The sequence below is a fragment of the Vipera ursinii genome (assembly GCF_947247035.1).
Source record: "Vipera ursinii genome assembly, chromosome: 3".
Classification (NCBI taxonomy): domain Eukaryota; kingdom Metazoa; phylum Chordata; class Lepidosauria; order Squamata; family Viperidae; genus Vipera; species Vipera ursinii.
This window is the reverse complement of record NC_139516.1, coordinates 103,367,725-103,380,844: the sequence shown is the minus strand read 5'-3', so window position 1 is coordinate 103,380,844 and position 13,120 is coordinate 103,367,725. Positions and strand designations below refer to the sequence as shown.

The window sequence follows — 13,120 nt, the reverse complement described above, 5'->3', positions numbered from 1 at the left end:
ATTTTCTCCATTCCATAATATAGCGTTCTTGCGAATGATCTTTCAAATAGGCCGAAATCTTCGCCATCTCTGCCAGGTCGGAAACCTTTAAAGTCCACTCCTCTATGGTCAGCAGTTCCTCTTTCTTCCAATATTGGCCTATCAAAAGTCTTGCCGCCGTAATTAAGTTCAGCATCAACTTAATGTCCACAACTGTAGCGTCTGCAATTATTCCCAACAAAAAAAGTTGCGGACAAAACTTTATCCTCTGTTTAAAAATCTTCTGCATATTCCACCAAACTTTTATCCAAAAAGCCTTAACCTTCTTACATGTCCACCATATATGAAAATATGTTGCATCTTCATCACCACACCTCCAACATTTAGGCTGATAATTCGGATACATACTTGCAAGCTTTTTAGGATCTAAATGCCATCTATAAAACATTTTATAAAAGTTCTCTCTTAGATTTTGAGCTTGAGTAAATTTTACGTTCCTCACCCAAATCTTTTCCCACGTGTCCATTGTGATAACTTCCTGGATATTTTGGGCCCATTTTATCATACAATCCTTAACAAGCTCTGTTTCTGAGTCAATCTCTATGCTGATGATACCCAGCTTTTTATTTCAACCCCAAACCACCCCAGTGATGCCCTCGACGTGATGTCCCGCTGCCTGGAGGCGGTCCGGGTCTGGATGGGAAGGAACAGGCTTCGACTCAACCCTGACAAGACTGAGTGGCTGTTCGTGTCGGCATCCCAGGAAATTCCGGTTATTCCATCTCTGGCCATGGGGGGTGAGCTATTACCCCCCGTAGATAGGGCGCGCAACTTGGGGGTCCTTCTAGATTCACAGCTCTCTTTAGAAGATCATATTGGAGCTGTGACTAGGGGGGCCTTTGCCCAGGTTCGCCTGGTGCGCCAGTTGCGACCCTATCTGGACCGGGATGCCTTACGTACAGTCACTCATGCGCTCGTGACCTCTCGTCTGGACTACTGTAATGCTCTCTACATGGGGCTGCCCTTGAAGTCCACTCGGAGGCTTCAACTGGTGCAGAATGCAGCTGCGCGAGTTGTACTAGGAGTTTCCCGATACTCCCATGTTACACCTTTGCTCCGCGAGCTGCATTGGCTGCCGGTTGCCCTCCAGGTGAAATTCAAGGTGTTGGTAACGACTTACAAAGCCCTACATGGCATGGGTCTGGATTACCTATGGCAACACCTGCGGCCGGCGTCAACTTCCCTCCGTCCAGTGCGCTCCCACAGAGAGGGCCTCCTCAGGGTGCCTCCGATCAAAGAATGCCGATTGGTGGCCCCCAGGGGGAGGGCGTTCTCTGTGGGCGCGCCAGACCTGTAGAACCGCTTGCCGGTTGAGCTCCGGATGACCCCCGACCTTCGCTCCTTCTGGCGCGATCTAAAAACGTATTTGTTTGAGCAATCTGACCTGGTCTGATGGGTTAGGGTTGGGGTTTTAATATGTTTTTAATTATTGTTTTAAATTTTAAATTTGGGCATTATATTTAATGGTTTTTTAACTTTTGTATTCTGTTTTTTATATTTATTGCCCTGTACACCGCCCTGAGTCCTTCGGGAGAAGGGCGGTATAAAAATATAATAAATGAATGAATGAATGAATGAATGAATGAATGAATGAATGAATGAATATATCCCGCCCTTCTCCGAAGACTCAGGGCGGCTTACAATTTAAAGCACAAATCAATGTGCTTAGCAATTTTTGTTGGTCTTGTTTTTATTAGGACAAAGATTGTTCCCCGATTCCTCTTTTTTTAAAAAAAAAATAGAAGGCTTTTTTCAAAGAACAATGTTCATCACAAGTTTCTGTTCATGAACATAATTTAAACGTTAAGCACTGATATGAAAAACACTGGTCACATCGAGGTATATACCTCAGCTAGTCCATTTAAAGAATGGGGCTTCAGATATACATATAGAACAATCCACAATGTTTGGATCTTATCCATTTCATAAGGAAAGGCATCAGGAATTAAAGAGTGGCTATCACATCCCTTTTCCTCCTCCTTATTTACTTCTCAGCTTTAATTTGCATTTTCTAGAAGCTGTTTTCTTAAAGAACAGCATCAACGGCAGTCAGAAAAACAGCAGTAGACCTCAATTGAGCATATTTGCATGCATGTACCTTATGCCCTTCAGCTGTTGCCTTTTGCAAATGCATTCTTTCTATGACTATTTTATTAAAATCTTCTCAAAAAGTTATTTTGGAATATCACTTCATTAGGTGCTGATGGCCTTTCTTCTTACCTTCTCAAACAGGCTCAGAAAACCCCCAGGCTGAAATATCTCATGAACAGACCAGCCAGGAAAGCTGGGTTCAGAGGATGTTTATGGCACTGGTGGGCGAGAGTGCTCTTTTCACCACCCGAGAGGGCCGTGCTGGCAAAGTCCACAATTTCATGTTGGGTTTGAATCTCAATACTTGCTACCCATTATCCCCTTTCATTGGTGTCAATACCCAAGATTCTGTGGAGGATGATGAAATGGATACTGCTGTAACAGGTGAAAATCCCTATGTTTCTTCATTCTGTTTCTCTGATCAGTAAGACAGAATAAAATGTAAAGTAATTATTTTTTTGAGACTTGCTTGCAAATAGGAGTAGTCCTTGACATACAATCATTTGTTTAGCAACCGTTCAAACTTACAGTTGCACTGAAAAAAGTGACTTACTCACCTTTATAACCATTGCAATATACCCATGGTTAAGTGATCAACATTCAGGTGCTTAGTGAGTAACATATATTTACAAGGATTGCAGTGTCCTGGGGTCATGTGATCTCCATTTGCAACCTTCCCTGCCAATGTCTGACAAGCAAAGTCAAGTGGGTAAGCCAGATTTGCTTAAGAACCATGTGATTCTACTTAACTGCAGTGATTCATTTAATAACCATTGCCAAAAGTTAAAATCGGGCAGAACAACTCATTTGCTTAACAACATATATTCTGGTCCCAATTGTGGTTATAAGTCGAGGACCACCTGTATACATAAGGAGTTGTTCATAGTTTAGGTCTTACAAAGCCAGTTTCACATCCATAGCACTCTCCTTGCCCTTAGAGTTTGTCAAAATGCTTCTTAGGCACTCTACTTGGAACAGAGCAAACACTTGACACATAACTGGATAATAACCTTTTATATCTGCTGCAATTTAAATCCAGCACTTCTATTCCCTACCTTCTCAGCACTGGCTTTAGTCTTTAGGCTTGGAAGTGGGGCCAGTTGACAGTTAACATGATCAGCATTCTCATTCTGGGAAGCGGTGGCAATTAGCATAATTTTGACCCTTCCTGATCTTGTCTTACATGGGCTTGGTTATTAGAAAGAGCCTGACAATCTGATGTCAGGAGTTGGTTTCAAATAGTAAGTTGGAGGCAGAAGGTAACTTTAAAGGTAAAGGTAAAGGTTCCCCCAAACATGCGTGCTAGTCGTTTCCAACTCTAGGGGCCGGTCCTCATCTCCGTTTCAAAGCCGAAGAGCCAGCGCTTGTCTCCAAACCTTGGGAATTATGTTTAGGGAAAATCAGGGAGTAGAGAAGGACTGTTCTCATGAGAATGGGTTTATAAGGCTATACTTCTAATTAATGGCATTATATCAAATCAGACTAAATGAGAACAGTGATTTATCATCTGGAAATTAAAATGTATTTTTTTGTTTTAATCATTTTTATTACTAAAGGTATTCCATATTTTAATATAGTTTCCAAAGGAGATTTTAATTAAAAAAGAAAAGGTAAATATTTTAAATATGTGATGGGAGAAGTCACAGGAATGGGACAGGAAACTTGGGGTTATAGGTGCAGCTACATTTATGTTATATCCACGCCCTTCCTAGTTTTGAAAGGTCCAAAGAGACAACCTGTAGGTGGACTGTACATGGTGATACATACCTCTCTCTGTGTGTGGAGGGGGGAATGTGTTTCCATGAGCTCTGAAAGAGGTAATGGTGTATCCCTTTCTTAAGAAGCCATCCTTGGATCCAGCCAAACCGGATCATTTTAGTTCATTCTTCCCTTTTTAGTAAAAGTTGTTGAGAAGGTGGTTATCTCCAGTTTGCCAAAATGGAATATGGGATCATCCAAGAATAGTTGTAATCTTCGACTCAGTTGATGCAAGATGAAGATATTTGTTCTTGATGATAGCAAATGCCCTTTCAAAACTTTTGACAGGTATATCATAGAATCATATAGGGCTGGAAAGGATCTTGGAGGTCTACTAGTCCAACCCCTACCCAAGGCAGTCCCTCTTTAAGCAAGACCTTTGTGAGGAAGTTCTCAAGTCTTATGAAAGAATCCATGTTGAAAACATTATAGAGTTGATCAATTCCTGTGGATTCTTGAAAAATAAGTTACAGGCAGCAGCAGAACTCCATGTGATAAAAGGGTTGGTTTCCTTGTGCCTCAGTTTACTTTTGAAAGCTGACCATATGAGGCCTCTTGACTAGAAGGTTTATTCTTATTTCTATTGAAGGGCGCATTTTGAAGCCCTCAATTGTATATCATATATCAGATTCGGGCCGGCTTGGACTCTGACTGGACAGAATCTGACAGGGAGGATTTGAGTGGTCTTGATAGTGTTATCTGGACTGAGTTTGATCCTATGACCCCCCCCAATGAGGTGGACAGGATCATGAGGAGGCTGAGCTCTACCACCTGTTTATTGGACCCGTGCCCCTCCTGGCTGGTTTATGCAGCCCAGGAGAAGACACGAGGCTGGTTCCAGGCAGTAATAACTGCTTCTTTGAGCAAGGGTGTTTTCCCTTCTGCCTTGAAAGAGGCAGTGGTGAGGCCACTCCTCAAGAAGCCTACCCTGGACTCGGCGATTTTGAATAGCTATCGTCCTGTCTCCAAGGTTGTTGAGAGTGTGGTAGCACATCAACTTCCTCTGTTCCTGGAGGAAACTGATTATCTCGACCCGTACCAATCGGGTTTCAGACCTGGGCATAGCACAGAGACGGCATTGGTCGCACTGGTGAATGATCTCTGGCGGGCTTGGAACAGGGGTTGTTCCTCTATCCTAGTCCTATTAGCCCTCTCAGCAGCTTTTGATACCATCGGCCATGGTATCCAACTGCGGCGTCTCAGGGGGCTGGGAGTGGGAAGCACCGTTTTACAGTGGCTCTCCTCCTATCTCCTGGGCCGCTCACAGTTGGTGTTGATGGGAGGACAGAGGTCCACCCCGAGATCTCTCGTTTGTGGAGTCCCTCAGGGGTCGGTCCTCTCTCCCCTCCTGTTCAACATCTACATGAAGCCGCTGGGTGAGCTCATTCGTGGTTTCAGGGTGGGGTATCACCAGTACGCTGATGATACCCAACTTTTTCTTTCCACCCCGACCCAACCCAGTGATGCCCTCGCCGTGATATCCCGTTGCCGGGTTTGCATGGGGAGAAACAGGCTTCGTCTCAATCCTGACAAGACTGAGTGGCTGTTCATACCGGCATCTCGGGCTGACCAGCCTTCTCCATCATTAACAATAGGGGATGAGGTATTACCCCCCGTTGATAGGGCTCGCAACTTGGGAGTCCTCCTGGATTCGCGGCTCAGTTTGGAAGATCATATAGGAGCCGTGACCAGGGGGGCTTTTGCCCAGATTCGCCTGGTGTGCCAGTTGCGTCCCTATCTGGACCGAGATGCTCTACGTACAGTCACTCATGCGCTCGTGACCTCCCGGTTAGGCTACTGCAATGCCCTCTACATGGGGCTGCCCTTGAGGACCACCCGAAGGCTTCAACTGGTGCAGAATTCAGCCGCGCGAGTTTTGATGGGAGCTTCCCGATACTCCCGTGTAACACCTCTTCTCCGTGAGCTGCATTGGCTTCCGGTTGCCCTCTGGGTGAGATTCAAGGTGCTGGTGATGACCTATAAAGCCCTAAATGGCTTGGGTCCGGACTATCTAAGGGAACACCTGCTGCTGGCATCATCTTCCCATCCTGTGCACCCCCACAGGGAGGGCCTTCTCAGGGTACCGCCGGCGGGTTATTCCCAGGGGAAGGGCGTTCTCTGTGGGTGCGCCTGTCCTATGGAACCATCTACCCACAGAACTTAGGACTGCCCCCGACCTTCGCTCATTTCGCCGGGACCTGAAAACTTGGCTCTTCGATCTGTTTGGTCCAGACTGTGGGGTTGTTAATTTAACTGGGTTTTAGATTTACTCTTCTGGCTTGAATTTAATTTAATTGTTTTATTTGTTTTTAATTTTTTGTATTCATGGTTTTAACTGCCCTGTAAACCGCCCTGAGTCCTACGGGAATAGGGCGGTATACAAATCCAATAAAATAAAATAAAAATAAATAAATAAATATTATTTAAGTAAACATTTCTTTTTATTGTATGTATAACAAGAATATTATAAAAGATTAAGTATTCCTTACTACCATCTCCATGAAGCAAAAACTGTTACATTTGATGGCCAGCAGAAGCATAATCAGTAACAAAATTTGGAATTGTGGTAAATTATGCAGGGACCAGATACAGACTGGATACAATCTTTTTTTTTAATTTTTATTAAGTTTATTGTTTAAAAACATTGGACACAGTACCAGCGGGCTGACAAGCCTTCTTGTCTACAATGTTCAAATATATATATATACATGTATATATGTACATCAAAAATACACTTAAATACACTTAAATTACAAATCAGTGAAATAACACAATATTTAAAACAGTGAGCTAGTCTGTAAAACCTAATAGAGACCTTTCTTTTTATCCCTCCAAAGATACAATTTGTTCCAAATTCTATAGTAATCTGATTGATCTTTATTCTTTAGTTCCAAAGTTAATTTGTCCATTTCTGCGCAATCCCAAATTTTCCTAATAACCTCATTTTCTCCTGGGATCTCATTCTTTTTCCATTTTTGCGCAAATGACATTCTAGCTGCTGTGATAATATGGATCATCAAATATAACACATCTTTAGGATATTTCTCTTTCGTAATTCCCAATAAGAAAAATTCTGGACTAAACTCAATATCTTGTTTTAGTATTTCTTTCAGCCAAATCCAAATCATTTTCCAAAATTTTTGTGTTTTACTGCAAGACCACCACGTATGGAAATATGTGCCTATCTCTTCAGAGCACTTCCAACATTTGGGAGATGCTGTTGTATACATTTTTGCTAAACGGGCTGGGGGAAGATGCCATCGATAAAACATTTTAAATAAATTTTCTTTATAAGAAGAGGCCAGTGTTATTCTTTTATTTCTGTCCCAGAGTGTTTGCCAAGTACCTAAATCAATGTTATGTCCTAAATTGTTAGCCCAAATCAACATGGGATCCTTCACTTCCTCTTCAAACAGCTTGTATCCCAAAAGCAATTTGTATAATTTCTTCATCTGTTTGGTGTCTGGGCCCAATAATATTTTATCCAATGCTGTTTCAGAGGTATATATCCCCCATTCTTTTTTATCCTTCCTAAATCTTGATTGGATTTGTAAGTAGGCCCACCAATCGAGTTTTATACCTTGTGATTCTAGTTCATTTCTAAGTTTCAATTCCCCCTCCTCATTCATAATATCCTTATACGAAATTATGTTACCCACATCAAATAGATTTGGGTAAACAATCGCTTTGAGGGTGGATAGCCAGACCGGTACTTTAGTATAATTGTGAGATCTAATTTTTTTCCAGGTATTAAGTAATGCTTGCCTAATCCGATGTTTTTGAAAATGTGAAAAAAGACCTTGTTTCTCCGTCCATAAAAAGGCATGCCAGCCATATTGCAAATCGTGACCCTCTAAAGTCAATAGTCTTCTATTTTTCAAAATTACCCATTCTCTAATCCAATTCAGAGCCGCGGCGTGGTAATATAATTCCCAGTCTGGCAATCCAAAACCCCCATTTTCCTTCGTATAGACTGGATAAAATCTTAAAAGCAAAAGATTTCTACACTAAGGTCCTGAAAGCAGGTTTACCACCATCTCCCCGAATTAAGGGAACAGAAGATAGACATGATGATAAACAATTGAGTGAAGGGGCAATGTTACTGCCCCCTGAGGAGATCCAGAAACCGGAGGCCATAGAGCAGAATTTGATATTAAAGGAAGACCCAAAAAAACAGAGGATGACAAGAGCTGCACATAAGCGTATGGAAAAGGAACAAAAACAGAAGTCTGCAACTGGTTCAGCTACGCAAGATGCGACTGTTTTAGAGCCCGTGGGAGGAGCACGTCCTAAGAGAGCAACAGCTGATCTTCAGGCCATGTTCCAAAGCCTCATGGTCACCAGAGATGGTGAAGTTCCTGACATGGAATGTTAACGGGCTAAATTCACCACAGAAAAGAAAGAAAGTATTTTTTATTTGAAACAACATAAAAATGACGTTGTTTGTTTACAAGAGACACATATTGCATTAAGAGATCAAAAATATTTGACTAATTCCCGATTGGGAACATATTTTGCATCTTCTGCTCCGGACAAGAAGGCTGGAGTGGTTATTTACTTAAGAAAAGACTTTTCGGCAAGATTGATTGAATCAGATAAGCAAGGGAGATATGTTAGTATTGAATTAACATTACAAGGAAAGAAAGTTCTTCTTATTGGATTATATGCTCCAAATCAACAACAGCAAAAAATTTTTAAATTCTTACACCAAAGGCTAATTGAACTGGATTACAAATCTGTTATTATGATGGGGGATTGGAATGGGGTCTTGGTGCCATCTGAAGACAAGAAGGGGTCTTCTAAAACCCTTTGTAACTCAAAATTGCCTAAAGCCTTTTTTGATTTGAAGGAAGATCTGGAATTAAGAGATGTATGGCGGGAAAGGAATATGAGAGACAGGGATTTTACTTTTTTTTCCGGATAGACACAAATCTTTTTCCAGGATTGACTTCATTTTGATTACTACTGACCTTTCCTCCTCGGTTAAGTCCTAGATTTTCCCTAGGACAATGTCTGACCATAGTCCTGTTTGGCTGGAGCTCTTTACTGAAGACACTAGTAGGAGATCTTGGAGGCTGAATGAGAACTTATTTACAAATGACTTGTTCTTGCAGAAATGTAGAGAACATATGAAAGAATTTTTTGTCACGAATATGCATAAAAGTACTTCGATGGAAATGGTTTGGGATGCTAGTAAGGCCTATATGAGAGGGGTTTTGATTTATATGAATAATGCTTATAGGCGTAAGCAAGTGCAAAAACGTTTAGATATCGAGGAAGAGATTAAAACTAAAGAGAAAAAGTTTATTTTGAATCCATTGGATAATAATTTAAAGATCTCAATACATTTATTGAAAGAACAATTTAATATGCTATTGGCTGATCAAGTAGCAACTAATTTGCGTTATGCCAAACACAATACTTTCTGTAACGCCAACAAGCCTGGTAGATGGTTGGCTTATCAATTAAGGAAGAAACAGAAATTACGTACTATAGACAAAATAGGATATAAAGGAAAAGAAGTCTACCAACAAAATTTGATTAAGAGGAGTTTCCTAGATTTTTACTCGAAATTATATTCTAAAGAGAATATACAAGCTCTAGATATAGATAAGTATCTACAGGGAGCTCATTTTCCAAGACTTTCACAAGAACAACAACTTGAGATGAATTGCCCAATTACACCAGAAGAAATTTCTTTAGCTATTAAACAGTTGAAATTGGGCAAAACTCCAGGAACAGATGGATTAACAGCAATTTATTATAAAAAGTTGCTGCCTGAAATGATTGAACCCTTAAAGATTTTGTTTAATGAAATTCAGACTGGAGGCGCAGTTCCTCCATCATGGAGGACAGCTTTTGTATCGTTGATCCCAAAGGAGGATCAAGATCTTACCCAACCTAAAAATTATAGACCTATATCGCTCTTAAATACAGATTATAAGATCTTTGCTAAAGTATTGGCTAATAGATTAATGCAAGTTTTGAAACAAATGATTCATAGTGACCAATCGGGATTTATATCTGGGAGGTATATGAAAAATAATGTAAGACAAATTGTTAACTTGCTTGAATATTTGGATAAGAACAACCAAGTCTCCACAGCACTGATATTTTTGGATGCAGAGAAAGCCTTTGACCAATTGAATTGGCAGTTTTTATTAAGAGTTGTTGAGGAGATGAATTTTGGAGAAGGTTTTCTACATGCTATTAAAGCTATATATCAACAACAAACTGCACAAATTATAGTTAATGGGGGATTAACAGAGACTTTTAGAATTGAAAAAGGTACAAGGCAGGGCTGCCCCCTATCACCATTATTGCTTGTTTTAACATTAGAGATTTTACTAATTAAAATTCGAGAGTCCTCTTTGATAAAGGGAATTAAAATAAAACAGAATGATTATAGACTGAGAGCTTTTGCTGATGACTTGGTTGTGACAGTATCCCAACCGCTACAGTCGGTTGTAGACTTGATGGAAATTATAACTCAGTATGGTAAGGTTTCTGGGTTTAAGGTGAACAGTAATAAAACTAAGATATTATCCAAGAATTTATCTACGAGTGAAAGGGATATGTTATCTAACTTAACAGGTTTTGAAATAGTGAAGAAGGTTAAATATCTAGGAGTGCACATTGCAGCCTCAAATGTAAAATTGTATAAGAATAATTATGAAACACTATGGTTGAAGGTACAAAGGGACTTAAATAATTGGAAAAAATTACAATTATCACTACTGGGAAGAATTGCAGTTGTTAAAATGAATGTTCTACCAAAGTTCCTCTTTCTGTTTCAGATGATACCTATACTGAAAAAGGATGCCAACCTTGATCAATGGCAGAAGGGTATTAACAAATTTATCTGGGCGGGGAAAAAACCAAAAGTTAAATTCAAGATTTTACAGGACGCCAGGGAAAGAGGGGGACTCAAGGCGCCGAATTTGAAATTGTACTATGATGCGGCTGCTTTGACCTGGGTTAGTGATTGGCTTAATTTAACTAACAAGAGAATACTTCATCTTGAGGGATGGGATTTGGTATATGGATGGCATGCATACTTGCTTTATGATAAGAAGGTAGACAGGGCTTTTAAATCCCATATTCTTAGAAGTGCTTTACTGCGTGTCTGGAAAAAGTACTATAATAAGTTAAATTATAAAATACCGATTTGGGGAATTCCTGGACACGCGATAGAGGGTATATCTATGGGAGTGAGTATGGATATGGTTTCTTATAAGGAACTACTCAAATTGCAAGGGAATGATTGGCAACTTAAATCAGCAGAGGAGTTAAGACAAGAAAACATAAATTACTCTTGGTTTCAATATACCCAATTGAAAGCTAGGTGGAAGTCAGATCAAAAGGTTGGTATCACAATTACAGATCAAAATTTAGTAAAGCAAATTAGAGATTCAAAATGTGCACATATAAAGAGGATATATAATGCTTTAATTGAATTGGATTCGGAAACGGAATTGGTTAAAGATTGCATGATAAAGTGGGCACAAAATATTCAGGAACCAATCTCGTTGGACACCTGGGAGATAATTTGGGTCAGAAATGTTAAATTTACCCAGGCTCAAAATTTAAGAGAAAATTTTTACAAAATGTTTTATAGATGGCATCTGGATCCCAAGAAGTTGTCCAACATGTATCCTAATCTGCAGTCTAAGTGTTGGAGGTGTGGTAGCTTAGAAGCTACCTATTTCCACATGTGGTGGACTTGTAGAAACATAAAAGCCTTCTGGATTAAAATTTGGTGGAACATTCAAAAGATTTTTAAGAGGAAGATAAAGTTTTCCCCGCAATTGTTCTTACTGGGTATTGTTGTAAATTGTGATGTCAAAGAGACTAATCTGATGTTGAATATGATAACGGCAGCACGGTTACTGGTGGGACAATATTGGAAGAAGGACAATCTGCCCACGGTAGAAGAATGGGTGTTTAAAGTTTCTAATCTTGCAGAAATGTCCAAGATTTCTGCTTATTTAAAGGATCACTCACAGGAGAGATATATTTCAGTTTGGAGGAGATGGATAAATTATATTGAAAACAAATATGGGACAAAAAAGTTCCATTTAGCTTATGAGTAGAATTTAGTGGGATATTGTTATTGTTAGTAGTTATGCTAAGAGAGAGTTAAAGCGCAGTACGAATTTGGTTGATTGTGTAAATTTTTATTTAGAATATGATTGTTGTAACTATAATCCTGTATTTAGCTCTGGGAAGTGGGGGGGGAAGTGGGGGGGTTGGGGTGGGAGGGATTTGGGGATATATTGTAAAATATTGTAAAACTCTTTAATTAAAAAAATCAGTAACAAAATTTGACAACTCTTGTCAGAATTTTCTTTGTCTGATACTGATAAATAAACTTTATCAGTTCTTGGATAAATAAACACATTGGATAACTGCTTGAGGAAAAGGGTAGCTTGGTTGCTCAACAGTGAGACACTGGTGAAGTGCCCACAGCAGCGCCTGCATTTTCTGTGTCGCATGAGAAAAGCACATCTTCCTTCCCTTGTCCTTACCACTTTCTACAATGGGACGATTGAGAGCATCCTGTCATATTGCAATACTGTCTGGTTTGGAAGCATTAAAGATTCAAATAGAAGGTGGTGCAGAGAATGGTGAGGATGGCAGAAAAGATTATTGATAGTTTGCTTCCTTCTATCCAGGACATAGCATATAAGTGATGTTTAAGTAGGGTCCGCAGGTTTGTCTGTGATGCTACACATTCTCTTCATGACCTATTTTCCTTCTTACTTTCTTGGAGGAGGCTTCATAGTATCTGAAGCAGAACATCCAGATTCAGCCACAGTTTTGTTCCATATAGCATTAACCTTGTGAATTCTCAAGTTTCCTCTTTCCGCTATGCATTCAAAATGGGCAGTGGTTAAGATTTGTGTGTGTGTGTGTGTGTGTGTGTGTGTGTGTGTGTGTGTTTGGGGTAAATATATATCTAATATCTATATCATCTATATCTATCGCTATTTAGCTATCTATGGAGTATATACAAACATACATATACCTATGGGGTGTGTGTGTGTGTGTGTGTGTGTGTGTAGGCATATAGCATGGGTATATGTGTGGTATGTATATTTATACTTTCTTTTGAGAACAGGCAACAGAATTTCATTTTTAATGTGGATCAGTGTGCTCATAGTAAAAAAAATGACAATAAAATTATCTTCATTCCACTGCATTACATGGAATATAGCAATTAATGCACTTT

The 13,120-nt window shown here is 39.9% G+C and overlaps 1 protein-coding gene across 2 annotated transcripts in view; it reads left to right on the top strand.

Annotated features, from left to right (window-relative positions):
• PLA2G4A (phospholipase A2 group IVA) overlaps positions 1-13,120 on the top strand; it is a 183,711-nt gene that overhangs the window by 132,302 nt on the left and 38,289 nt on the right. For both annotated transcript variants that reach the window (XM_083358695.1, XM_083358696.1), the window contains exon 14: positions 2,272-2,514. In XM_083358695.1, the coding sequence (XP_083214821.1) occupies positions 2,272-2,514 (243 nt within the window). The remainder of the gene's footprint in view (positions 1-2,271; positions 2,515-13,120) is intronic.